Genomic DNA, 26,883 nt, shown 5'->3' with positions numbered 1-26,883 from the left:
ACTATCTCCCTTGTTCTACCTCTCCCCTGCTCTGCCCAGACTTTGCCCTTCCCCGGCCTCCTCCACAGCCAAAGGAGCCACACTCCCACTCCCTGTCAGCTGTCCATCTTCCTCCTCGGATTCAGACTCCGACAGGGGCATGACAGACATGAAGTAAGAAAAGGAGGCTGTGCACTTGTGTGCCGCTTAGTAAGCTATCCCATATGGAACCAACAGCAGGCTACAGTTTTAATAAATGAATGAATGGTTAGGATGGAGTTGAGTAACAATTACACACCGTGACATCAGTGACATCAACAGACACATAGAGATAAACTACATCTATACACCAAAGATGCATGTAGATATTGCTCACCAAAAGGCTGCAGAAGCCGTTTCATTCCCCTGTCCTTGTAGCTTTTCAGAGACTAATAGCACTTCCCTGGGCTTCCTCTTTGGGCTGTTGCAGGATGCAGTAAACTGGCTTGGCTACACTTACCTCTACATACGGATGCTGAGGTCTCCAAATCTCTATGGCATCTCCCACGATGACATGAAAGGAGACCCACTGTTGGACCAGCGCCGGCTAGACCTGGTGCACACAGCAGCCCTGATGCTGGACAAAAACAACTTAGTGAAATACGACAAGAAGACGGGGAATTTCCAGGTGAGTACAGAGACGTCCAGGTTACTTTGCCTGAACCAAATACCATCAGCGTCTGTTAATGGCCTGGCCATAAATAATCCCTGGTGTTGGTGATTGGTTTAAGAGCCGTGATGGCACTGTGGTTAAAAGGCAGCATTGCAGGCTAACTCTGCCCACAGCCAGGAGTTCGATTCTGACCGGCTCAAGGTTGACTCAGCTTTCCATCCTTCTGAGGTTGGTGAAATAAAAAAGGCGGCAATATAGCAATAGCACTTATATACCGCTTCACAGGACTTTACACCCCTCTCAAAGCGGTTTATAGAGTCGGCCTCTTGCCCCCAACAATCTGGGTCCTCATTTTACCACCTGGGAAGGACAGAAGGCTGAGTCAACCTTGAGCCTGGTGGCACTAGGAGTAGCTTGCAGTACTGCACTCTAACCACTGCGCCACCGAGGTTCCCGTATGCTGATGTTGTAAACCACTTAGTACCGTAAAACATTGTGAAGTGGTATACAAGTCTGAGTGCTATTGCTATTATGTATGAGGCCCAAAGTATCCACACAAAACTAACAATAGAATAGAATTGAATTCTTTATTGGCCAAGTGTGGACACACAAGGAATTTCTCTACAATACACAAGCTCTCTGTGCATAAAAGCTGTAAGTGATGAATCATGGTCGTAGTCATAAAAATACATTCATCGTGAATCATAAGATACAACACTTAGTAACAGACACAGGACAGATACCATGTAAGCAAGCAACATCAATCATACCAGGAAACGAAATAAAACAATGTAAATTGTGAAGATCCCAGCAACCAAGTTATAGTCATAAGTAGAAAAGGAGATAAGTAATAGGAAAGATGAGAAGAAGAAGAATGCAGTCTTACTAAATAGCTTGACACAGTTGTGGGAACGAGTTGTTTAGCAGAGTGATGGCATTGAGGAAAAAACTCCTTGTGTCTAGTTGTTCTGGTATGCGGTGCTCTGTAATGTCATTTTGAAGGTGGGAGTTGACACAGTTTATGTCCAGGATGTGGGGGGGTGTCTATAGATATTTTTAGAGCCCTCTTTTTGACTCGTGCAAGATACAGGCCCTCCATGGAAGGCAGGTTGGTAGTAATTGTTTTTCCTGCAGTCCTAACTATCCTCTGGAGTCTGTGTCTGCCTTGTTGGGTTGCAGAGCCATAAACCCCTTCACCTGATTACTACCAGCTCCCATGGCTTTAGAACAGCCACACTACAATGCCTAGTAGCTCTGCCTACGGTGGATTGATTCTTCTCCCCGTCTTAGCTGACCTTTCCCCCGTCGTTCTTCTCCCTCCACAGGTGACTGAGCTGGGCCGCATCGCCAGCCACTATTACATCACCAACGATACCATACAGACCTACAACCAGCTACTCAAGCCCACCTTGAGTGAGATTGAGCTCTTCCGCGTCTTCTCCTTGTCCTCCGAGTTCAAGAACATCACCGTGAGAGAGGTAGGAAGTCGGAGGCAGCATTTCCTTCCAAGACAGTCACGGCAAGAGCTTTCTCCAAATCCTTGCTTTTATCAGGGGAAGGAGTAGAACATCAGTGCCTTAGTTTCTCTGCTTGTTTTTCATCTTTCAGGGATTAAAATAGTTTTTGGAATATTAACACCAATGCTATTGTTGCTTAGCTCAACTTCATAAAAATAAAGGCACTCAACTTATTGGTTCCCAACACCAATAAGACCAAGGAGCTTATAGTGGACTGTAGAAGGAACATCCAGCCCTTGCTTATCAATGGAGACCGAGTGGAGCAAGTGGCCAGTTTTAAGTTTCTGGGTGTTACCCTAAAAGAGGACCTGACCTGGCGGGGCTCACATTGCAGCCCTGGTCAAAAGGGCCCAGCAGAGATTCTACTACCTGAGGCTTCTCAGAAAAGAGCAACTGAATGGAAAACTGCTGGTGACCTTCTACCGCTGTACCATAAAGAGTATCTTAACTTACTGCACACTGTGTAGGATTTGCCAACTGCACAGGGACAGATAGGACAGCACTCCAGAGAGTTAACATCATTGCCCAGAGGGTCATTGGCTGCCCTCTCCCCTCCTTGGAAGAGCTTTGTAGCTCCCGCTGCCTTAAGAAAGTTCAAAACATTCTCAAAGATCCATCTCATCCTGGGAACCCTTTTTTTGAACTATTACTATCTGGCAGACGGTACAGGATAATAAAAACAAGGACAAATAGGCTGAAAAACAGCTATCCTAGGGCAATAGCTCTTTTGAATTCTGCTGTATGGTGCAGTGTTTGAATTCTGCTGTATAGTGCAGGGGTTTCCATTCAGTGTGTGGAGTGTGAAGGATGTGTGTTTGTTTATATTTTCATGGTCATGATGTGCCCTGAAGATGGGGTTTGATTTCGTTGTACGAGGTGCAACGAGAATAAACTAAACTAAACTCATTCCTCAATATCTGGCATTCTAGCCATCCCTTCACTTTTCTCAGAAACTCACGGTTCTTTCATTTTTTTATTTTTTATTTTATAGAATCAACAAAAATTTTTTAGCTTGCAAGCCCTTCGCTGCTGCCTTTTTAGCTTTGGTATCGATCGACTTAACATGGGTAGCAGATGTATGGATGATTTGCAGTAGTTCACCCATCACCTTAGCCAACGGATTCGTAGATTGCAGCCAAATTATACCGTTGAAATGAAGGAACTTTATTCAAAAGGGGTTCAGAAAAGCTCCTTTCTAGTCCTTTTGGAACGGAATTCTGAACTCCACATTCTTTTATCTTTATGCAGTGAGTCCGGTTGACGGAACCCTAATAAAAATAAAACTCTTTTTGCTTGTTCGCTTTTTTGCTCTTTCGACTCTAGCGTGGCAGAGGCGACTCACTTTTCAATTCCCCACCCCCTCTCCTCACCTTTGCAGGAAGAGAAATTGGAGCTTCAGAAATTGCTTGAGAGGGTCCCAATTCCAGTGAAAGAGAGCATCGAGGAGCCAAGCGCCAAGGTAGGTTCTTCCAAGCCCTGCCTGGGTTTGCTTAACTTTTACAGTGCATATGCCTATTCATAACGCATCGCCAAGTATCTAGAGCCGTGATGGTGAACCTAGGGCACGTGTGGCACAGGTGGCACGCGGAGCCAATTGTGTGGGCACGTGAGCACCAAGCTAAATTTACCTGCACTGCGCATGTGGACACCTCCCAGCTGATTTTTGGCCCATTGGGGGCCCCTTTTCGCCTTTCTGCGGCCTCGAGGGAAGCCTTTGCAAAGCTGGCTGAGGAATTCTGGGAATCGAACTCTCCCAAGTTTTAAAGGAGAGCTGAGGTTGGAAAGACTGAGGAACTCTGGGAAATGAAGTCCACAAGCCTTAAAAGTAGCCAAGGTTGGAGACCCCTGCTTTGGAGGGTGCTTAAGTTCGCTTTCTCTCCTAGATCAACGTGCTCCTCCAAGCTTTTATCTCTCAACTGAAGCTAGAAGGCTTTGCCCTCATGGCTGACATGGTCTACGTCACTCAGGTGAGCCGCAGTTCTGAGGTAATTTGATGCCTCCGTCTTTGGGTGTCGCTGCCCTCATGCTGGAGAAGATTCTCCCAGGGTTACCGGATCCTTGTGGAACCTGAAGATTCCTTCTCTCCCCCGCACCCCCCACTCCCATTTCGTGAAATATTAAAAACCATAAAGCCCCTGGTGGACTAGAGTCCAGTTTGTCTGCTCCACCTCTTGGTTGTCCAAAGTTATACGGTTGAGGGAGTTAGGAGAGGGAGGAATGCCACCAAAATCTGATCCTCATGGAATGGAGGGTAGTATCAGGGCTCCCGGTAGTAACCCCCATTTAAATCATGATTTTCAAAGCTCCAAAGAAGATTTACTAGGAGTAGACATGCCGGTGCTACCTGGGTGTAGCCGACTCTGAGGCACATCATTCATTGTCACCCTTGACCCTGGGGTTCCCCCACCCTTGGGTGTATCGTAATCCATATTCTCCAATGGGATGTATCCATAGCCAAGAGTCATCCATCACGCTCTTCAGTAAGCATTTTGCAGGGCAGAAACTTCAGTCATCTAGAAACTATTTTCAAAAACATTTATGGAGTTTTGGTTTGCAAGTTGCCTCAAAACCATAGAAATATTTTATGAGTTGACATTAGGATTCAGAAGGTGATGGTTCTTTTGCTTGTCAGGACATTAAAAGCTCTCTGGGATGGGATGCCCAGTATTTCCCTCTTTCTCTAGGTACCCGTTGTGTGTTGAAATTGACACTCTCATTTTGTATTCTTAGTCTGCTGGGAGGCTCATGCGTGCCATCTTTGAGATTGTCCTTAACCATGGCTGGGCCCAGCTCACCGACAAGACCCTCAACCTTTGCAAGATGATTGACAAGCGAATGTAAGGCGGCTTCTCTTCGTTTCTCTATATTTTCTGTCAACTTCTAACCAGTCATAGTCATCTTCCTATTGTATAGTTTCGTTTCTGTGCATGTATCTTCAGAAATAAGTTTAGTTCCTTGTAAACTATTACTATAATTAAGTTGTTTGAAACGGGGCGTAAGGATTAAGATAGGAAATGTACTGTATATTAAACTTCAAAAAAGGAATATATACAAACTTTGGTTTCCCACAAATGATGCATCTGGCTAAAATGTACTTGTGATCATCTGTGTCCAGGCTTGCTGAATTCTGTCTCTGTGTTTGGGGAAGAACATAAGGAAAACGTAAATACTGCCGGAATTTTAACAATTTTTCAACAGTGTTTAGTGGAGAAAGGAGGGGATCAGGCATAGAAGTTGTGAAGATGTGGGTGTCTTATATCCTAGAATATTCTAATAAGCGCCTCTGTTTCCAAAGAGATCTTGTGAGAAAAGCTCTTCTGACCCAAACCTTGTTCCAAGTAAACAAACACCAAACAGAGATAAAAGCAAAACCTTTTAATGCCTTTCTGTGGAATTCCGTTAATTCACGGTTAAAAAGCTATGAAAACTAATTGTCTCTGATAAGAACAAGGCTTTCCAAGGTTGTGCAAGGCTGCCAAGAACACTAGATTAAGTTAGTAAGAAATATTCCAAACACAAAGAGTCTCCAAACACCAACCAAGATAGTCCGAACTTCCACAAGGCTTGAAGTGCAAGAACTTCTTTGCTTCCTGCAAAGAATCCCAGTCTCTCAGGCTGGCTTTTATCCCTTAAGGGAGGGGCTATTACCTTGCAGCCTTACTGCCAAGTTGCCCGTGCTGCTGCAGCTGCGCTTTCCTTTGACTATCCCTGCGTGCATGTGCACTTGGCACAGGCTCCTCGGGGACCTCCTCCTTGCTGCTGCCAGTTGCCACAGTCTCCGAAGGCAGCACTCCACTCCCTGATGGTCCTGGCTCCATCCCTGCATCCCACGCAGGCCCCTCATCCGAGTCTTCGCTCTCTGAGAACTCAGCCGTCTGCACCTGCTGCCAGCGGACCACAACAAAACCAGAAATGTGACTGCAACGGTGTAGTTCCCACATTCTATGTCGAGAGGACAAGGTTCCGTTTTTGCACACACACACAAGCATGTACAAGGAACAGGCCCATCTGACCAAGATAGTAAAGTTACGAAGTCTTTTGCGAATGAGAATGAGCAAAATTGAGTCTCCCAGCCCTCACAAAAGGCCACTTTTCTGCAGGTAAAAATAGAAGGTTCAGCCAGATGAAAGGAAGTAAACTGCAACCTTCTAGTACCGTGATGGTGAACCTGTGGCACGTGTGCCAGAGGTGGCATGCAGAGCCATTTGCGCTGGCACGCAAATTCTAGGCAAACTTACCTCACTGCACATGCGCGTGCCTCACACCGGATTTTCGGCCCGTTTTGAGGCCTTTTCCAGACTCCCAGAGGTTTGAGAAAGGCTTCTGCAGGCTTTGCAGGCCAAAAATTAGGCCCGTTTCATCACTTCCTGTTTTTTCCGGAAATACCGGAAGTGACAAAACAGGCCTAGTTTTTGGCCTGAAACACCTGCAGAAGCCTTCCTCAATCCAGCTGAAAATCAGCTGTGAGGTGCAGGGCAGGTAAGGGGGATTACGTGCGTGTGCGTAGGGGGCGGACGCACCATTTTTGGCCCCGGAGCCCAAGAAGGTTAGCCACTACTCTTCTAGCATTTTGCTTTTTCTAGCCATGATTGAGGCTTGGATCTTGAGAGGTGCAGTAGTGAAGTTAGACCAGCTCCGCATCCTGAACGGCCGCCGTCTTGTTCCTCCAGGTGGCAGTCCATGTGCCCCCTCCGTCAGTTCAGGAAGCTGCCCGAAGAGGTGGTGAAGAAGATTGAGAAGAAGAATTTCCCATTTGAGCGACTCTATGACCTGAATCACAATGAAATAGGTCAGTGAGGAGAACTGCGGTATCTCTTAGGGGAGGGGAGGGGTGTGAATTGGGGAGGTCCTGTATCCCTTTGCAGTGGGTGCGTGGCTCGGTTTTGTATCGCAACCGAGCGGAGCGCACATCTTTGATCCTGAATGAAATGCTCGAATTATGGCTGAATTGGAAGAAAGCAAAAGCTTTGACCGGTGAGGAGCTAACAGATGTGGCCAGGTATTATGTAGGCCGTTGCAATAAATAGAATTGGTAATTAATTTGATATTTTTTAAGTAAATACATCAAAACAGTAAACTCCTAAAGACTGTTCGAATACAAATCAGTGTGTGAGTTATGTCAACGAAGACTCAATCACCCGGGTCAAAAGTATCTAAAATTTGTAATTAATTTAATATTTCTAAGTAAAGTAAATAAATTAAAACAGTAAACTCCTGAAGACCATTCGAATACACAAATGCAAACTGGTGTTTGATGTTGCAAATGAAGACTCAATCACCCAGGCCCAAAGTATCTAAAAAGATTAACTCACGATGGCAATTCGGTTCAGCGTTCAAATTGCGTTTCAAGTGACACACGAAGACTTGACCTTGCATTGAAAAATGAGTTGTTGGGTAAACTAAAAAATGCCTGAGGTCACATTGACATTGTAAGCCATAAAGCCAGGATGAATAAACCCAGTGACCGGTTTCACACGGTGTGTTTAACCTGAATAATGCAAAAAACTTACCACGATGTGTGAACCCAGCCATAGGGAATACCCAGCCCTGGGGTCAAGATTCGAAGCTTACTCAAAGTGCTTTCACTTTTACTGCTTCTTAGCTTGACCTGTTGGAGGGAAGAAAGGGGGAATTGGAGTGTGGATCATAACCACCAAGCACTGATGAGAACCAAGGTCCCTTCAGCAGGGGTTTGCCAGACCTTCCAGGCATCTTCTCACAACAATATTGTGACATTTAATTGGACCATGTGACTTATACGAATTGGAGGGAGGGAAGATTCTATACTTTTAATTATATTGAGTTGCGCGGGAATTAGCCAGAGCTGGTTTTGCTTTCATTCTGCGCCGAAAGGACGGGCTCCATAAAGTTTTGCATTAAGTGATGGAATAGTCTTGACGGTGCTTGCTGGGTTGGGTCCGTCAGTCGGAACTTTTGACGCCTGGGTCTGATGCTCCTGAGAAGGTCCGCTTCTCCTCCTCCTCCTCCTCTTTGACCAATGCTCTCCTTCTGCAGGAGAGCTCATTCGGATGCCCAAGATGGGGAAGACAATCCACAAGTATGTCCACCTGTTCCCCAAACTGGAGCTGTCTGTCCACTTACAACCCATCACCAGGTCTACTCTGAAAGTGGAGCTAACGATTACTCCTGATTTCCAGTGGGATGAGAAGGTGAGAACGGGCAGTCATGAAATCTGCCGGAACCATCTCCGGTAACGTTGAGGAGGTGGGATCTTGAGGATGGCGTTTCATGGTGGAGAAACCCCCTTCAGTCTTGGTTTGGTGGCTCTCCTTGCTTCCTCGGTTATGATCCCGTCTCTCTCCTCTCTTTTTTTTTTTTTTTGCGGTGGGGGGCAGGTCCATGGTTCCTCGGAAGCCTTCTGGATTTTGGTGGAAGACGTGGACAGCGAGGTGATCCTCCACCACGAGTATTTCCTTCTGAAGGCCAAGTACGCTCAGGACGAGCACCTCATCACCTTCTTCGTGCCCGTTTTTGAGCCTCTTCCTCCGCAGTACTTCATCCGGGTGGTCTCCGATCGCTGGCTTTGTAAGTCCCTGGAGAGGTTGGGTGGAGAAATGTACGCTCCCTTGCTGGAAACAGCGACGTTGGGAGAATGCGTTACGAAGGCGTCTTATCTGCGCATAAGCCATTTCCGTGCAGAAAGTCAGCCCGGTTTGGTATTTCATAACAGCTGTGGTGGTGCAGTGGTGAGAATGCGGTACTGCAGGCTGACTCTGCTCACGGTCATCCGTTCGGCAGTTCGAATCTCACCGGCTCAAGGTTGACTCCCCCAGGTTTTCTTTTAATCCTTGTTTTTCCATTGTGAGCCTGGGTCCAAAACAGCTCACATAAATACAACACCTCAGAAAACATGTTTAAAAGTTTAGTTTAGCACCGATTCAAGAGCCATGTACTTAAAAGACGGAAGAAGAATAATTTACACTTTATAGACCGTTACAAATCAGAGCCCATGAGGAGTGTAAAGGAGGCAGAAACAATCAGTCCAGTCTGCATTGTTGTCGCTATACCTGTTGCACCTCCTGAAGGTTGTTTGGAGCCAGTAGGGTGTCCGGTACAAACCACAACGACACCCCCAGGTAACGTTGCACGACTGATAACAACCTGTGTGGTAACTTAACGAGCCACATGGCATCATTTCCAAACTGTTGGCTCTCTCCTCCAAAGGAGACCAGCTCCCAGCAAGAAAGAAACATGGAGAGCTGGTTAAGGTTGGAAAAGATAATTAAGGAACACCTAGACTGGAAACCAGGAATAGTTTTGTTGGGTATAATGCCAGAAGGCTATGAACAAAGGGAACTGTATACTGAATTTTGCATGTGTTGACAGCTGCAAGGATTGTATTTGCACAACATTGGAGAAACGAGAACGCCCCATCCGATGAGGATGTAATACGGAAAATACTTGACTGTGCAGAGATGGATAGATTGACATTAAACATAAAGGCACAGAAGACACAGAATATTACTTAACATGGAATAGATTTTACGAGTGGCTAGAGATAAGAGGCAGAAATTAGATGAAGAAAGATGACCGTTATGCAAGAATTAAATACAAAGAGGGTTGACAATTAGAAACATGTTGAGATAAGTAACAGAACTATAAATAAGCTAATACAAAAAAACTCAGCTAAAATTATTTTGTTACACTATCACCATTGTTACTAGTATATATGTTGATATTTCTGTTTTTTCTTTTGCATTTTCGTAAATGATACGCCCTGGCAAGTACACTGTGTTCAAAATGTTTATGGATCAAAATAAAACCATATATTAAAATACAAAACGAAAAAGGGAGACCGGTCCCCAGCAAGAGCTGGGTTTTTCTCCTCAGCCTCTTGGTGCCCCGGGGTGTGTGTGTGTGTGTGTGTGTGTGTGTGTGTGTGTGTGTGTGTCTGTCTCCAGGTGTCCCCGTTCCTCAGGTGTGTTTGTCTGCTTGCTCATTCCAGCCTGCGAGACGCAACTGCCGGTCTCCTTCCGACACTTAATCCTGCCAGAGAAGTACCCTCCTCCCACGGAACTGCTGGACTTGCAGCCCCTGCCGGTCTCTGCGCTGAGGAACAGCGCCTTTGAGGGCCTCTACCAGGACAAGTTCCCCTTCTTCAATCCCATCCAGACCCAAGGTCAGCATCGCGGCGGGTCAGGGGAGGGCCCTCCCGGTGCCAGTGCGGGGATCCAACATTGCTTTGACTACCGTTTCTGTGGGCGTGGCTTGGAGGGTGTGGCAGGGAAAGGCCACTGCAAAATCCCCCTTCCCTTTGATTGCTTATTGTACCCCGTGACTCTCGTTAAGTGTCGTACCTGATGATTCTTGACTTTTGACCAAATGTACGTTTTCTTTTATGTGCACTGAGAGCATTTGCACCAAGGGAAATTCCTTGTGTGTCCAATCACACTTGGCTAATAAGGAATTCTGTTCTGTTTTGCTCCGCTCTGCTCCACTCCTGTCCTAGTCCTTATTCTATTCTATTCTATTCTATTCTATTCTATTCTATTCTATTCTATTCTATTCTATTCTATTCTATTCTATTCTTATTGTACTCTATGATTATTATTAAGTGTTGTACCTGATGATTCTTGACGAATGTCTCTTTTTTTTTTATGTACACTGAGAGCATTTGCACCAAGACAAATTCCCTGTGTGTCCAAACACACTTGGCCAATAAAAAAATTATATTTCTATATTCTATTCTATTCTATTCTATTCTATTCTATTCTATTCTATTCTATTCTACTCTATTCTATTCTACCCTATGACGATTATTAAGTCTTGTTCTTGACTCTTGATGAATGTATCTTTTCTTTTATGTACACTGAGAGTATTTGCATCAAGATAAATTCCTCATGTGTCCAATCACACTTGGACAATAAAGAATTCTATTTCTCCCCACCCCACTAACCTGCTTTCCAGCTCTGTTCTCCTGGGCAGGGCAACCAAAGGAGACCCAGCCGATCAGCTGGGACTCAATGGGAGGCAGAGAAGAGATGGGGTTGGTGGGCCCAGTCAGAGGTGGGATTGGCCGGTTCTCCGGACTACTCAACTTTTCTGCTCCCGGTTCTCCAGAAGCGGTCAGAACCGGCTGAATGCCCACTTCTGCCTCCCACCCCAGAATGTATTTATTTGGGCATGGAGAGCTTCCAGGAGATCGCATGCCTTTGCAAATACAACACAGGGATGTCTTGATAAACAAGAGCCACCAGGAACTCAAAAAAAACAAAAAAAAAACCCAGATAACGAAGCTGGCCTGTCTCTTCTTCCATGTCTAGTATTCAACACGGTCTACAACAGCGATGAAAACGTCTTTGTGGGCGCGCCAACGGGCAGCGGGAAGACCATCTGCGCTGAGTTTGCCATCCTGAGGATGCTGCTGCAGAACGTGGAAGGCCGCTGCGTCTACATCACTCCCATGGAGGCTCTCGCTGAGCAGGTGCCGAGCTCCCTCACAGCTCACTGGATTTTTTTTCTGAGTCTGCTCTTCCCGAGGAAGCGAACAGATCAGAGCTCAGTGCAGGTTGCTTCCTCTACATCAGGGGTGTGGGGAACAGTGGCCTTTTTGGGAATTGTGGACTTCGACTCCCAGAACTCCTGAGCTAACATGGCTGGCTCAGGAATTCTGGGAGTTGAAGTCCACAAGTCATGAAGGGGCCATCGTTCCCCATGTTGGCTCGGGAATTCTGGGAGTTGAAGTCCACAAGTCATAAAGGGGCCATCGTTCCCCATGTTGGCTCGGGAATTCTGGGAGTTGAAGTCCACAAGCCATGAAGGGCTGGGGTCCCTCACCCTCGTTTCTACAGAGAGTCTCAGCAGATATGAAAAGAGGGGGAGGGGATTGACGAGCCTAGAAGAGGCCAAGTTAACAGAGGTTTGAGCTGGAGGATCTCTGCGGGCGTCCTCATCTTCCTCTTCTCCCTTCTCTGAGGCAGATCTTCCTGGACTGGTATGAGAAGTTCCAGGATCAGCTTCTCAAAGTCGTCCTCCTGACGGGGGAGACCAGCACGGACCTGAAGCTGCTGGGGAAGGGCAACATCATCATCAGCACCCCGGAAAAGTGGGACATCCTGTCCCGGCGATGGAAGCAGCGCAAAAATGTACAGAACGTCAACCTCTTCATTGTGGACGAAGTCCACCTCATTGGCGGCGAGAACGGGGTGAGAAATCACTTGTTTTGAAGGGAGCGAGCAGGGCACGGCTTCCTTTTGCCCCGTTCTTCCCTGGAGCATTGCTAGTGGGACAAATCACTTTAATCCCTTTCTTGCTGGTGGGAAAATCACTTAACTACGAGCCCGCTAGGGTGACTTGCACCTCAGTTCCTCAGGTGCATTCGTGAGCATGTATGACTCCAGTAGACTTTGACTCTATTTATCATCAAAGTTAATTAGTTGGAAGAAAGAGCTCTCCAAACTCCAGATATTTTTTGCCGTTGTAGACTGATATGTCTCTGCTCCAACATCCTGCATACCACAGTTTTAATCCCAGCGATAAATTTTGCCCCCTCATAAATCATGTCTGGATTATAAAACAGGAGCTGTAGAATTGTAACTGGGGACAAATCATACTGAACCCTTAATGGAATTATGGGTCTGTGGAAGTAAGTAAGTAGTAGGATCCCCCAAGGTTCTACCTTAAACCATGGACTGTTCATAAACAATTTAGATGAGGCGATAGAAGGGGAACGCCTCAAATTTGCAGACAACATTAAACTGGCAGGAACAGCCAACACCCCGGAAGGTTGGCTTAAGGTCCAGATGGCTCTCCAGAGACTAGAACACTGGGCCTTTTATAACAAAATGAAATTCAGTGACAAGAAAAATAAGGTTTTACGCTTAAGGCAAGAAAAGCCAAACACAGAGGTATGGAATAGATAGAACCTGTGTCAGGGCTCTGGCAGTTGCTCTCCATTTAAATCATGAGTCTCTAGCCAAACTTCCAAAACTTAAAAGGGATTTATTAGGAGTAAACATGCCAACACTGTCTGGGTGTAGCCGACTCTGAGACACGTCTTTCATTGTCACCCTTGACCCTGGTTTTCCCCTCACCCCCTGGGCGTATCGTAATCCATATTCTCCAATGGGACACCTCCATAGCCCAGAGTCATCAATCATGCTCTCCAGTTGGAATTTTGCAAGGCAGAAACTTCGGTCACCTAGTTACTATCTTTGAAAACATTTATGGAACGCCAGCTGCCTACTGCTCCCCCCTCCCTTTCTGTTGGCAACTCTAAAAAGACCAGAGAAATATTTTATGAGTTGACAGCCTGGCTCAATAGTGGCAACTGTCAGGGGGAAACTGGGTGTCCCTGACTCAACTTTGCTTTCATTTCACAGCCAGTCCTGGAGGTGATCTGTTCCCGAATGCGCTACATCTCCTCCCAGATCGAGCGGCCCATCCGCATTGTGGCTCTCAGCTCGTCCTTGTCCAATGCCAAGGATGTGGCCCATTGGCTCGGTTGCAGTGCTACGGCCACCTTCAATTTCCACCCCAATGTGCGCCCTGTACCTCTGGAGCTCCACATCCAGGTAAGCCTCCCGCTCTTTCCAACGGGCAGCTCCGGCCAGGCGGAGGCCCTCCTGCCAATCGATCCATTGCTCGATTTACCTCCGGGGTCACCGTCATCGACTGACAGAAGGTTGGTGTGGTGACCCAGGGCACGGCACAGCGATAACACAGGCAGCTCCAAATTCCCCCAAAGGCTCCCAAGTCCCAGAGCAAAGTGAGGACAAACACACACACACACACACACACACACACACACACACACCTCAATCAGCCTCTGGCTGGAAATAGTCCAGCCCAACGCTGTGAACACCACAGCTGCATAAACCCAGCAGGGCAAGTTGAAGAATCCAGGAAGCAAAAGTAATCCGGAAATCCGGAAATAATTCAAGGAATCCGGAAATAATTCAAGGAATCCAGGAAAGTCCAAACTTTGGCACTCAACATTCCAGGAATTCAGCATTTGTTCCCGACAAAGGCCCCTCCCCACAGCGTCTCCTTAAGTGTCAGTCCCCAGGTGTGCCTCGTGAAGAGGGGCGGGGGCGCTCTCCTCCCGAGTGGTTGGGTCAGTCTGCGCTGTTCTCGCCTTCTCTCCGCTCTCCGTGCTCTCGGATCAGGAGGGGGTGGTCCTTGAGCATATCCTGAGCTCTGTGTCATGTTCGCTGCTTAGCCTTTCTCGGTCGTCCTGTTCATCTTCCTCTGCAGATGTAGTCTCTTGACGGGGACATGACCCTTTGCGTGTTCTTAGGCGAAATGGATTCCCTTCCCGTCCCTTTCAACATCTCAGCTTCGTTTCCCGTGCTGTCACTGGGCTTTTAATTGCGGTTCTTCCTTTGAAAGTTCTGCCCAGCAAGTAGATTTGACGCTATTTGTCTTCTCTCTCTCTCTCTCTCTCTCGGTTTCCTTCCCTTGTTTTTCTTTCAGGGCTTCAACATCAGCCACACGCAAACCCGCCTGCTCTCCATGGCTAAGCCAGTCTACCACGCCATCATGAAGCATTCTCCCAAGAAGCCGGTCATCGTGTTCGTTCCCTCGCGCAAGCAGACCCGGCTCACGGCCATCGACATTCTCACCACCTGCGCTTCAGATGTCCAGAGACACAGGTAGAGTGTTCTGAACCCGGCTCCCAAACACAACCAACCCTCCTGTCTTTAATAGGAGTGCCAGCAGCTCCAGCAAAATAATGTCTGTCTGTCTGTCTCTGTCTCTCCCTCCCTCCCTCACTGCAGGGAGAGACAGACTAACCAGTTTGTCGGGCAGGGGAGATGTATAATAGTTGTCTGGCACATCTATTCCTCTCCCTCCCCTGCCTTTGATCCCCAGAGCTAGGGAGGGGCTGCGCTAGCAGCGGTGGCTCTTCCGTCCCAAGGACCGGCCCATAGATTTCCATGGCTCTCCTCTCCTCTCCTCTCCTCTCCTCTCCTCTCCTCTCCTCTCCTCTCCTCTCCTCTCCTCTCCTCTCATCTCATCTCATCTCCAGAGCGATGGGGGGAGCTTCGCTAGCAGCGGTGGCTCTTCCGTCCCAAGGACCGGCCCATAGATTTCCACAGCTCTCCTCTCCTTTCCTCTGCCTTTTATCTCCAGAGCGATGGGGGGAGCTTCGCTAGCAGCGGTGGCTCTTCCAGCCCAAGGACCAGCCCATAGATTTCCACGGCTCTCCTCTCCTCTGCCTTCTGTGCATCTGTGCGTCAGGCACTGGACCCAGCTGGTCCTCCTCTTCCTCATCAGCCACCTCCAGACCTGGGGGTTGTTGACTCTCCACCTGAGAACTGGCAGATGGCCCAGGCTCTACCTCTGTCTCTCTCTTTCTCTTTGCCGGCTCCGTTCCCTCTTCTCCCTCAGAACTGTCCGGTTACCCTGGCGGCCGACAGGTCACAACACAGACCTGGAAGTGCTTTTGAACTCGACTCCGTTTCCTGCTCCCTTCCTTGCCCAACAGAGTCTGGTCCTTGGGAAAGCCTCCTTCTCCTTCACGGAGGACAATCTGGTTAAGATCCGGCTGGCACAGCCGTTCTGATCTGCCCGTTTTCCCGTCCCGACAGGTTTCTGCACTGCACCGAGAAGGACGTGGCTCCTTACGTGGACAAACTGAACGACAACACCTTGAAGGAGACGGTGGTGAATGGGGTGGGCTACCTCCACGAGGGGCTGACCTCGATGGAACGACGGGTGGTGGAGCAGCTGTTTAGCTCAGGTAAAAAGCGGCGAGGGAAAAGAAAAAAAAAGCCAGACTAACTGAGCCCCAACAAACAGGCCTAACTTGGAAAAAAACAAACAAACTTCAGATTCACAAGGAAACCATTTCATGGATTCAGTGCCTTCTGCTGGAAAGATGAGCTAGTAAACTGTAATATTGCAGTAAGAGGCCACGAGGCAAAGCGTGCTTTTACTTTTCCACCGGGGAAAAAAATAAATTTGCAGAGAAGAATGGAATAGAACGGAATTAGAATAGAATAGAACAGAACAGAGCTGGAAGGGACTTTGGAGGTCTTCTAGTCCAGCCCCCTGCTTAGGCAGGAGCCCCAATACCATTTTAGACAAGTGGTTGTCCAGTCTCTTTTTAAAAACCTCCAGTGATGGACTGGCCACAATTTCTGGTGGCCAGCTGTTCCACTGGTTAATTGTCCTCACTGTTAGGAAGTTTCTATTTAATTCCAGGTTGCTTCTCTCCTTGATTAGTTTCCATCCATTGCTTCCTGTCCTGCCTTCAGGTGCTTTGGAGAATAATTTGATCCCTTCTTTGTGGCTGCCCCTCAAACACTGGAATATTGCTATCCTGTCACCCCTAATTCTTCTTTTCTCTAGACCAGCCAAATCCAAATCCTGCAGCCTATTCTTCAAATGTTTTAGTCCCCAGGCCTTGGATCCTCTTAGTTGCTCTTCTCTGGACTTTTTCCAAAGTCTCAACAAGCTTTTTTGTAGCACTATGACAAAAATTGGATTCTGTGTTCCAGGTGTGGCCTTACTAGCATTTCAGAAAGCGGCACTAATGCTTCATGTGATCTACTAGGGTAGATTTCTTTGCAAGCAGATGAGTGAATGTACCCCTAGGTCAGGAGTCTCCAACCTTGGCCACTTTGAGACTGGTGGACTTCAACTCCCAGAACTCTGGTAGTTGAGGTCCACCAGTCTTAAAGTGGCCAGGGTTGGAGACCCCTGGCCTAGGCGGTTGTTTCGGTTCTAGACTGTTCCTCCTTGGTGATTTCTCCTTAGGGGCCATCCAGGTGGTGGTGGCTTCACGGAACCTCTGTTGGGGAATGAACTTAGCTGCTCACCTGGTGATCATCATGGACACGCAGTACTACAACGGGAAGATCCACGCGTGAGTGAAGGGTCCTGGGAAGGAGTTGTCTGGAAGCGCCACTAAGCGGGTTGCAGTTTGGGGTGCGATGGGGGAAATTAAGAGGGAGTTGGAATTGGGTTGGGTTGACTTTGGGGTGAGGTTCTTAACTGACCGGCTTGTGAATTGTTCCCCTGGTGGCAGGTACGTGGACTATCCAATCTACGATGTCCTACAGATGGTGGGCCGTGCTAACCGCCCCTTGCAGGATGATGAAGGACGCTGTGTTATTATGTGCCAGGGGTCCAAGAAGGTGAGCAAAGATGGGAAGAGGGTAGATTCCTCTGCTGCTTAACAACTGGGGCTCCTAAGACTTGAGGTCCTTCTAGCATTGAAGAGCTTTCTGGCTGAGTGGCCACAATCTCAGCATTGTGGGGTCCTGATATTTTGCCAGCCACTTTGGTTGGCGTCTTCAGGGGCAGAGTTAGCTGCTAAGGACTTCTCAGTAACTCACAATCAATGAACAGGAACTATCTGGACTCTAGTCTAGGGGAGAGAAGGACCAGGGGAGACAGGAGAGCAGTCTTCCAATATTTGAGGGGCTGCCACAGAGAGGAGGAAGGGGTCAGGCTATTCTCCAAAGTACGTTTGAAGGCCAGACAAGGAATAATGGATGGAAACTGAACAAGGAGAGATTCAACCTGGAAATAAGGAGGAATTTTCTGACAGTGAAAACAATCAACCCGTGGAACTGAAGTTGCCTTCGGAAGTTTCGGGAGCTTCATCCCTGGAGGCTTTCAAAAAGAGACTGGACTGCCCTCTGTCAGAAATGGTGTGTAGGGTCTCCTGCTTGGGGTTGGACTGGATGACCTACAAGGTCCCTTCCAACTCTTGTTAATCTGTTAGATCTGTTAGTCTTTGAGCTGCCAAGGTTGGACACCCCTGAGTTACATTATGAACCTCAGAAGTCTAAGGGAGAGAAGGACCAGGGGAAACATGAGAGCAGTCTTCCAATATTTGAGGGGATGCCACAGAGAGGAGGAAGGGGGTCAAGCTATTTTCCAAGGCACCCAAAGGCCAGACAAGAAATAATAATGGATGGAAGCTGATCAAGGAGAGATTCAACCTGGAAATAAGGAGGAATTTTCTGACAGTGAGAACAATCAACCCTTGGAACAGAAGTTGCCCTCGGAAGTTGTGGGAGCTTCAATCCTGGAAGCTTTCAAGAAGAGACTGGACTGCCATCTGCCAGAAATGGTTCAGGGTCTCCTGCGTGGGTGGGGGGTTGGACTAGATGACCTACAAGGTCCCTTCCACCTTTGTTCATCTGTATTTGAATTTAGCAAGGTGCTCTCCGATTGCTCCCAGAGTTCAAGGAAGTTAGTTCCTTATCTGGATGGACTTTTGATTGATTTGTGTTTGAAGAAATTCCACGAGAACCAGTTCTTGGTGGGTCCTTGAACCTGGCTGTTGATTGGTTCTTTAGGTAGATGGATTTCTAACCTGTTTTCGGAGAATGTCAAAGTGATCTTATTCCTGATTGGCTCGTGTTTGAGACAGCATTTTTTGGGGTGGGTGGTGAAGCTGCTGCAGGTTCTTCTTATGCTACCTCCAGATTAAATAGCCCTCAAATCATTGAAAATATCAGAAAATTAGATCCTTCCGGGCATTCAGCCTGAAAGCTCAGCCCTACTTGATTAACTCTGGCTTGCAAAAAAAAACCCTACACCCTTGGTGCAAACCTACAGTGGGTGGATGTGGGGGATCCTTCATTGATTTTGCATGTTGTGTTGGTGTGGTTTGTTCGGAGCAGGTTCTTCTCTTCTGTTCTGGAACCGTTTTCTCCGGAAACCCTAATTTTAAGCAGGCCATTCCCCCACCCCCCCCCCCCCCCCAAACGCTAACTATCATTCTGGCTCTTCCCTTCCAGGATTTCTTCAAAAAGTTCCTCTACGAGCCCCTTCCGGTGGAGTCTCACCTCGACCACTGCATGCACGATCACTTCAATGCCGAGATTGTCACCAAGACCATTGAGAACAAGCAGGACGCGGTGGACTACCTCACCTGGACCTTCCTGTACCGCCGGATGACCCAGAACCCCAACTATTACAACCTCCAAGGTGAAAGGGACGCTGTCCCAATCTTCCTGGTGTCAACTGATCAGATATTTCTATGGTCTTTTCAGAGTTGCCCGCAGAAAGGGAGGGGGCAGAGAAGCATGGCCATCAAAAGTCCATTCCAGAAATAGTTTTGGGAGGATGCCAGGAACTCTGATAACAGCAGCCCACGTTAGATAATCCCAAGGTTTGTTCCCGACAAACGGCCCTCCCAACTGGTTCTCCTTTAAACTCCCTTCCCAGGTGTGCCTTGTGAAGGGAATCAGGGCCCTTTCCTCCCCCATAAGCCACGCCAACCACATTGCTCCCTCTTCCGTTCCTCCCTGCGTGCCCTAGATGAAGAGGGGATGGGTGGGCCTTGGTCTTCATCTAAACCCCCTCTCCCTTGTTCTACGTCTTCCCTGCTCTGCCCAGCCTGACTTCCTCCCGAGCCGACGGAGCCTCTCTCCGGCGGTTCATCTGACGGCTGTTCATCTTCCTTCTCGGAGTCAGACTCCGACGGGGGGGCATGACGTCGATGGTTTAAGCCTCCCAATCCTTTTAATGTGTCAGTTCATGTCAGAAAACATTCTTAAGCCCTGCTGCAGCACGTAGACCTGGTTCCTCGCCTGTATCTAGTCTGTGTCAACTCGTAAAATATTTCTGGAGGTGCCAACAGAAAGGGAGGGGGGAGCAGTGCGGCAGCTCACAAACCGAAACTGCATCCCGTAAATAGTTTTCCAAAGATTGTAACGGGATGACTGAAGTTTCTGCCTTGCAAAATTCTAACTGGGGAGCATGATTGATGACTCTGAGCTATGGAGGTGTCCCATTGGAGAATATGGATTACGGCACACCCAGGGAAACGGAGGGTCAAGGGTGACAATGAATAGTGTGTCTCAGAGTCAGCTGCACCCAGGCAGTGCCGGCATGTTAACTCCCAATAAATCCTTTTTAGGTTTTGGAAGTTTGGCTCGAGACTCATGATTTAAAATGAGATTAAGTGATGGAATCCTAACACCTGGATTCCTCTGCCTGCCTGCTCCCCCCACCCCACCCCACCCCCACCCCCAGACCCATTCCAGGCAGCTCCTGGGCAGTTTCCCAGCCACTCCAGACGTGCAGCAGCTCCTGACTTTCGATCTGTTCCTCTGCCCAGGTGTGTCCCACCGTCATCTCTCCGATCACCTTTCTGAGTTGGTGGAGCAAACCCTGAGCGACCTGGAGCAGTCCAAGTGCATCAGTGTGGAAGATGAGATGGACGTGGCGCCTCTGAACCTGGGCATGATCGCAGCTTATTACTACATCAACTACACCACCATCGGTATAATGGGTCTTGGGGGGGAGAGAGAGAGAGAGAGGTGGCGGTGGCGGTGATGGTGTCGTGTCCGTCGCTGCCACGGCCTCCAGCCTTGTTGCTCGGTGTGTGATGCAGCTTCCCTTGCTTTCTAGAACTCTTCAGCATGTCCCTGAACGCCAAGACGAAAGTGAGGGGCCTGATTGAAATCATCTCCAATGCTGCAGAATATGAGAACATTCCTATTAGACACCACGAGGACAACCTCTTGCGGCAGGTAAGGGAATAATCCTCTCTCTCTCTCGCTCTCTCTCTAGTTTGTGCCAGTGTACGGTCGTCTATGATGCTTAGAAGCACCCCCTCTCCTTCCTTTTCCTTTTCCAGCTGGCCCAGAAAGTGCCCCACAAGCTGAATAACCCCAAGTTCAACGACCCCCACATCAAAACCAACCTCCTTTTGCAAGCGCATTTGTCGCGGATGCAGTTAAGCGCCGAGCTCCAATCGGACACCGAGGAGATTCTGAGCAAGGTACAAGCGTCAACTCATAGAATGTTTCTACAGTCTTTTTAGAGTTGCCAACAGAAAAAGGGAGAGGGGAAGCAGTGCGGCAGCTTGCAAACCGAAACTGCATTCCATAAATAGTTTTGCAAAGATAGTAACTAGGTGGCTGAAGTTTCCGCCATGCAAAATTCCAAGTGGAGAGCATGATTGATGACTCCGGGCTATGGATGTGTCCCATTGGAGGATATGAATTAGGATACACCCAGAGGTGTGTGTGTGGGGGGGAAACCAGGGTCAAGGGCGACAGTGAATGATGTGTCTCAGAGTCGGCTGCACCCAGGCAGTGCTGGCATGTTTACTCCCAATAAATCCTTTGAAAGTTTGGCTCGAGGCTCATGATTTAAATGGGGCAAACTGCTGAGATCCTGACAACCAGAACAGGTGGTGGGGGTAGAAGAGGGGGGGAGGGATGGCCAGGTCCCATGTGGCACGGCCTTGCCTCTCCGGGTCTGCCCGGAGGAGCATGGGCTCACCGGGCAATTCAGCGGGGGCTCCACCCAGGCACCCTCAAGCCGATCCTTTGCCGTTCTCAGGCCATCCGGCTGATCCAGGCCTGCGTGGACGTCCTCTCCAGCAACGGCTGGCTGAGCCCCGCCCTGGCGGCCATGGAGCTGGCCCAGATGGTCACGCAAGCCATGTGGTCGAAGGACTCTTACCTGAAGCAGCTGCCGCACTTCACCTCCGAGAACATCAAGCGCTGCACGGAGAAGGTGAGCGCAGGCGCGCGGGCTCCGCCCTTCCAGCTCGGTGGGCGGGGGGGGTGGAGCAGTGGAGCCATCTGGGACGAGGGCGCGGCAGGCCTTCCCAGAGGGAGAACGGAGCGCCCGGTTGCACGAGTATTTAAAAGAAAAGAAAATCAAACCAAGCCATTTATTTAGAAAGATTTATATCCAGCCTGCCTGAGCGAGGTCTCTGGGCTGGGCTGGCCGGCTGACTGTGCTGTAAAAGTAGCCAACCTACTGGGAAGGGGTGAGGGGTTTTCAAGGGCTGCGTTTGGCCGAAAGTCTTTCGAGCTGCTTTTTGTCTTTCTTGAGGAATAATTGAGAACCAGGGAGGGGCCCAACTTAGGCAAATAGCCCTTGGACTTCTATACCGCTTCCTGGGGCTTTTACCGCTCTCTCTAAGCGGTTTACAGAGTCAGCCTCTTGCCCCCAACAATCTGGCTCCTAATTTGACCCACCTCGGAAGGATGGAAGGCTGAGTCAACCTTGAGCTGAACGGGATCGAACTCCTGGCAGTGGGCAGAGTTTGCCTGCCCTGCTACGCTCTTAACTAGTACGACACCAGGAAGGAGAAGGAGAAAAGGAATAAGAAGAAGGGAAGGAAAGGAAAGGAGAAAGGAAAAGAATAGCCCGTAGACTTATATACCGCTTTACAGCCCTCTCTTAAGTGGTTTACAGAGTCAGCCTCTTGCCTCCCGACAATCTGAGCCCCCATTTTTACCCCCCTGGGAAGGATGGAAGGCTGAGTCAACCTGGAGCCTGATGAGATTCAAGCGGCCAAACTGCAGGCAGTCAGCAGAAGTAGCCCACCCTACTGCACTCTGACCAGTGTGCCACCCCAGCCCATGTCCCTAGAGCCCCTTTCGGGGCCGTTTTTGGAAGTAGGCCCTCCCAAAGAGTGGCGCATCTCCCTCATTCAAGTCGCTCTGTCCCCAGAGGAGGGGACCGCTTTATTCCAGAGCGTGCTGCAGACCGCTTGTGGTCCAGAGTAGTTATTAAATCAGGAACTTCGTGACTGGCCCCAGAGCGACAGCTACCTGTGGGTAGTTCACCCGGCTTCCTTCTGCCGTTGCCCCCCCAAAAAGCAAAGGGCTTGAAGAAACACCCCCAGAGGTGGAACCGCAAATGCCTCCCCATTGATCCTGAGGTGTGTGTCAGCTGCTTGTGTGTGTGTGTGTGTGTCTTTCAATGACACCGTAACCCGGAAGCTTTTCCCCTTGGGGGTGGGGGGCTGCCAGCACCTGCTCACCCCCAACCCCGCCCCGCCTGTCCTTTCCTGCAGGGCGTGGAGAGCGTGTTTGACATTATGGAGATGGAAGACGAGGAACGCAACGTCCTGCTCCAGCTCTCCGACACCCAGATTGCCGACGTGGCTCGCTTCTGCAACCGATACCCCAACATCGAACTCTCCTACGAGGTGGTGGAGAGGGAGAGCATCCGCAGGTAAGGCAGCGGCCCGGAAGGTGGCAAGAGGAAGGCTTGCGGGGCGACGCGGCCACACTGGAAGTTGTGAAGAAGAGATTGCACAACCGTTTGTCTGAAATGGTAGAGGGTTTCCTGCCTGAGAAGAGTTGGACTAGAAGACCTCTAAGGTCCCCTCCAACTCTGTTCTTCTCTTCTCTTCTCTTCTCTTCTCTTCTCTTCTCTTCTCTTCTCTCCTCTCCTCTCCTCTCCTCTCCTCTCCTCTCTTCTCTTCCCTTCCCTTCCCTTCCCTTCCCTTCCCTTCCAGAAGAGCCTGAAATGCTTTGGGCTTTCTAAGACTTTTTCTCTAATAGCTTTCAGGTTCTCCCTTTTTAAAAAAATTAAATAAAAATAAATGGGGCATTCAGAGGCTCCTTCTCTGCCTTCAACTCTTTCTGTGAGAGCCGGTTTGGGGTCGTCGCTAAGGCATGTGGCTAAAAACGGGGAGATTGCCAGTTCTAGTTCACAAAGCCAGCTGGGGTGACTTGGGGCCAGCAAACCCCCCCACCCCCCTCTTAGCCCTTGGGAAGCAGGTAATAGCAAACCACTTTGGGTCACCTTGTCGAGAGAACTGCAGGGTGACGTCCAGGAGTCGAGACCGACTCGAAGGCACCAATTAAAAAAAAAAACTGGGATAGGATTCCATGCTGGAAGCTGCCCTGGTTTTAGTAGATCTGTCGATCCTTCAACCTGTTGCTTGTGCTGGACTGGGAAGGGAGCGAAGGCTGTAAACAGTAGAGGGGGCGGGGCGGAAAAAACATGTGAATCTCCTGGCTTTGTTCCCCCAGTGGAGGCCCTGTGATTGTGCTGGTGCAGCTGGAGCGAGAGGAGGAGGTAACCGGGCCCGTGATCGCCCCGCTGTTCCCACAGGTAAGTTGGGGGTCCCGGGAGAAAGGTCCTGGGAAGCCGGTGAACGATTCAGCTTCGGGGTGAGGCCGGGTTGGGGCCCTGGCGGCTGCCAGCAGAGCCAGGCGAGTCGGGAGAGCCTGGGCCAGCTCCGGAGCCTATGGAAGTCTCGGATGAGGAGGCAGAGCTGGGGGCCCCGTCTGTCTGTCTGTCTCCAAGGGCCCGTTGGGGCTGAGTGGACCCCGTTGTCGCCCGCTCCCACGTTGTCCTCTCGGCTGCTTCCTCCCTTGCAGAAACGTGAGGAAGGCTGGTGGGTGGTGATCGGCGACTCCAAATCCAACAGCCTCATTTCCATCAAGCGACTGACGCTGCAGCAGAAGGCCAAGGTACGACACTCCCGCTTGCGCGACAGCCTTGACGGTGGTTCTGACCCGGCTCCCCAAACACAACAAACCCTCTGCGGTTAAGTCAACGATTCCTTTATCGGGAGCGCCAGCAGCTCCGGCGAAACGTTTCTCACCGCGGCTTAACGAGTCCACCTGGGAGGGAGATTAATAGGTGAACCCCAACCCTTTGGCAGGCAAGCTCCGTTCCTTGCGGTGCCGCCCTCCGAACCAGGTTCCTTCTTCTCAAAACCCAATTCTTTTAACGCTGTTTAGGTGAAACTGGACTTTGTGGCTCCAACCACCGGGACACACAACTACACCCTCTACTTCATGAGCGATGCCTACATGGGCTGCGACCAAGAGTACAAGTTCAGTGTGGACGTCAAAGAGGCAGAGAGCGACAGCGAGTCCGACTGAGGGACAGGCCGGCCATCATCCTTGGGGACGGACCTTCTTGGTAAAGCCACCGTGGACTTTCTTGGAGCAGATAACCAAGGTGATGCTTCGGTGATGTTCTCAGTTCTTCTGATTCCCTGCATCGGAATTAAGCCTCAGCCAACAGGTGTCAGAAGGGACTTCCACCTTTTTCTTCTTCCTGCCACCATCTTTTGAGTTTTTTTTTCCTTTTTTTTTTTTTAAATCTCAGCAAAACAAGCCGCAGCTTTTATGTACCATGTTTGGAGTAAATGAGCCGAATTGATTGTTAATTTTCCAAAATAAAACTTCCAGGAACTAACTCGGCTCATCTTTTGGCGGGAGAGCAGTCCAAGTGAAGACAGTTGTTAGAGCCGTGGTGGTGGTGCAGGAGTTGGAAGGCAATATTGCAGGTAGACTCTGCCCGCCGCCAGGAGTTCGATCCTGATCAGCACCAGGTTGACTCAGGCCTCCCGTCCTTCTGAGGTCGGTAAAATGAGGAGGCAGATTGTTGGGAGGCAAGAGGCTGACTCTAAACTGCTTAGAGAGGGCTGTAAAAGCTCTATGAAGTGGTATATAAGTGCTCTTCCCTCTCTTATTCCCTTTCTCCTTCCTGGTGCCTCGTGCTTAGAAGGCAGTATTGCAGGCTCACTCTGCCCACTGCCAGGAGTTCAATCCTGACTGGCTCACAGTTGACTCAAGCTGTCCGTCCTTCCGAGGTGGGTAAAATGAGGACTCAGATTGTTGGGGGCAAGAGACTTGACTCTGTGAACAACTTGGAGAGGGCTATAAAAAACTGTGAAGTGGTGTATAAGTCTTAAGTGGTATATATTTGTTCTGCATGTTCCTTGATGCCCTTACAGTATCCCAAATTCCCACACTACATGGATTTGCATTTTCTTGCACATGAATTGTATAATCGTTGCCATTCATTATCTGGTGTAAATGTAGAATCTCCCTTTTTTAAAAAAAACAATCTCAATTGCAGGAGCTTAAATGTAGTCTTGCCCTCCTCTGAATGAAGTCTTCCTCCACGAGAGGGAGGTCTAAATAAGGAAGCTGCAAGCACCCTTTTTCTTCTAAATATGACAAAATTATTCCTCTAAGCTGTGTTCCATTAGCAAAAATTAATTCTTTGCAGGTCGCAGATTTTGTAACACGTTTTCCGCATTCTGCCTGCGTCAATTTTAACAGAATTCAGAGTTCCGGGACGCCAAGTAGGCAGGATTTACAATGCTGATGGCTGCTGAAAGTGGAATCTCTTTAGGCTTTTTTTGGGGGGGGGCGACTCTTAACAGCTCTTTCGTAATAAAAGGGTGAACAGACGCCGCTGGGTTTGAAACAAAAAGCTGCTTGTAATACTTGGAAAAGTGGCAAGAACTCCATTAATGAACCGATTTGAGGAAGTGAAGCCTGTCGGGAAGTTGAACAGCTGCCAGATGGGAAATTGTAAAGTACGGATGGAGTAACCACGGAGCTATTATTTAGAGTGCAGGGGAGGAGGCGAGACCCTCTGAGTTAACAGCCGTGCGTTGCCAAAATAGGAAACCAGCTAATGGGGCTTAGGAAGGGGAACAGCTTCAGGGATGTGTCTGCGTCGAAGGAAGGTGAAGCCAGAGAAATGTGCAGATGATTCAGCCACTTCAGTAATTCATCATGCAAGCAGCTGTTGTTTTGCTCCAACGAGTAGGCATCGATGGAAGAAATGCTACGTTAATGCTACGTTAAATGGAAGAAATGTTAAGGGGAACGTAGTGCCAGGGAACAAAAGATCAGGGAACTAATTGCAAGTGAATAATTGAGGGACACAAGAGGACTTTGGTAAAATTATCTTGATTTTTATAGCCAGGCCATCATGCAGATCTCTTCCCCCCTCCCTCCCTGGTGTGTTTAGATCAAACCCACCTTTTTGGCTTCGTAGTTGGCCAAAGGTAAGTCACTACTGGGACATAACCAGCAGGTAGCCATAGCCCTTAGACTTCTGTACCACTTCCCAGCCCTCTCGAAGCGGTTTACAGGGTCAGCCTCTTGCCCCTCAACAAATCTGGGTCCTCATTTTACCTACCTTGGAAGGATGGAAGGCTGAGTCAACCATCAGCCAGTCAGGATTGAACTCCTGGCAGTGGGCAGTTAGCCTGCAATACTGAATTCTAAGCACTGC

General features: G+C 49.0%; 1 protein-coding gene across 1 annotated transcript in view; it reads left to right on the top strand.

Moving 5' to 3' along the window:
* The window catches only part of SNRNP200 (small nuclear ribonucleoprotein U5 subunit 200), a 47,613-nt gene extending 22,569 nt beyond the window's left edge, over window positions 1-25,044 (top strand). Inside the window, exons 21-45 of the mRNA XM_026715247.2 lie at window positions 449-646; window positions 1,957-2,109; window positions 3,527-3,607; window positions 4,032-4,115; window positions 4,879-4,985; window positions 6,819-6,937; window positions 8,164-8,318; window positions 8,505-8,694; window positions 10,115-10,288; window positions 11,433-11,593; window positions 12,090-12,314; window positions 13,491-13,682; window positions 14,584-14,762; window positions 15,702-15,853; window positions 16,873-16,981; window positions 17,144-17,252; window positions 18,870-19,059; window positions 20,195-20,359; window positions 20,488-20,609; window positions 20,717-20,860; window positions 21,427-21,603; window positions 22,898-23,058; window positions 23,865-23,946; window positions 24,216-24,308; window positions 24,582-25,044. Coding sequence (XP_026571032.1) covers window positions 449-646; window positions 1,957-2,109; window positions 3,527-3,607; window positions 4,032-4,115; window positions 4,879-4,985; window positions 6,819-6,937; window positions 8,164-8,318; window positions 8,505-8,694; window positions 10,115-10,288; window positions 11,433-11,593; window positions 12,090-12,314; window positions 13,491-13,682; window positions 14,584-14,762; window positions 15,702-15,853; window positions 16,873-16,981; window positions 17,144-17,252; window positions 18,870-19,059; window positions 20,195-20,359; window positions 20,488-20,609; window positions 20,717-20,860; window positions 21,427-21,603; window positions 22,898-23,058; window positions 23,865-23,946; window positions 24,216-24,308; window positions 24,582-24,725 — 3,666 coding nt within the window. The 3' untranslated portion in view covers window positions 24,726-25,044. The remainder of the gene's footprint in view (window positions 1-448; window positions 647-1,956; window positions 2,110-3,526; window positions 3,608-4,031; window positions 4,116-4,878; window positions 4,986-6,818; window positions 6,938-8,163; window positions 8,319-8,504; window positions 8,695-10,114; window positions 10,289-11,432; window positions 11,594-12,089; window positions 12,315-13,490; window positions 13,683-14,583; window positions 14,763-15,701; window positions 15,854-16,872; window positions 16,982-17,143; window positions 17,253-18,869; window positions 19,060-20,194; window positions 20,360-20,487; window positions 20,610-20,716; window positions 20,861-21,426; window positions 21,604-22,897; window positions 23,059-23,864; window positions 23,947-24,215; window positions 24,309-24,581) is intronic.
* Window positions 25,045-26,883: the final 1,839 nt, after the last annotated feature.

This window comes from Pseudonaja textilis, chromosome 9 (genome assembly GCF_049901715.1).
Source record: "Pseudonaja textilis isolate UNSWEBS1 chromosome 9, rPseTex1.2, whole genome shotgun sequence".
NCBI classification, from domain to species: Eukaryota; Metazoa; Chordata; class Lepidosauria; order Squamata; family Elapidae; genus Pseudonaja; species Pseudonaja textilis.
Note: the sequence above shows the minus strand (reverse complement) of the source record. Positions and strands in the feature narration are given on the sequence as shown.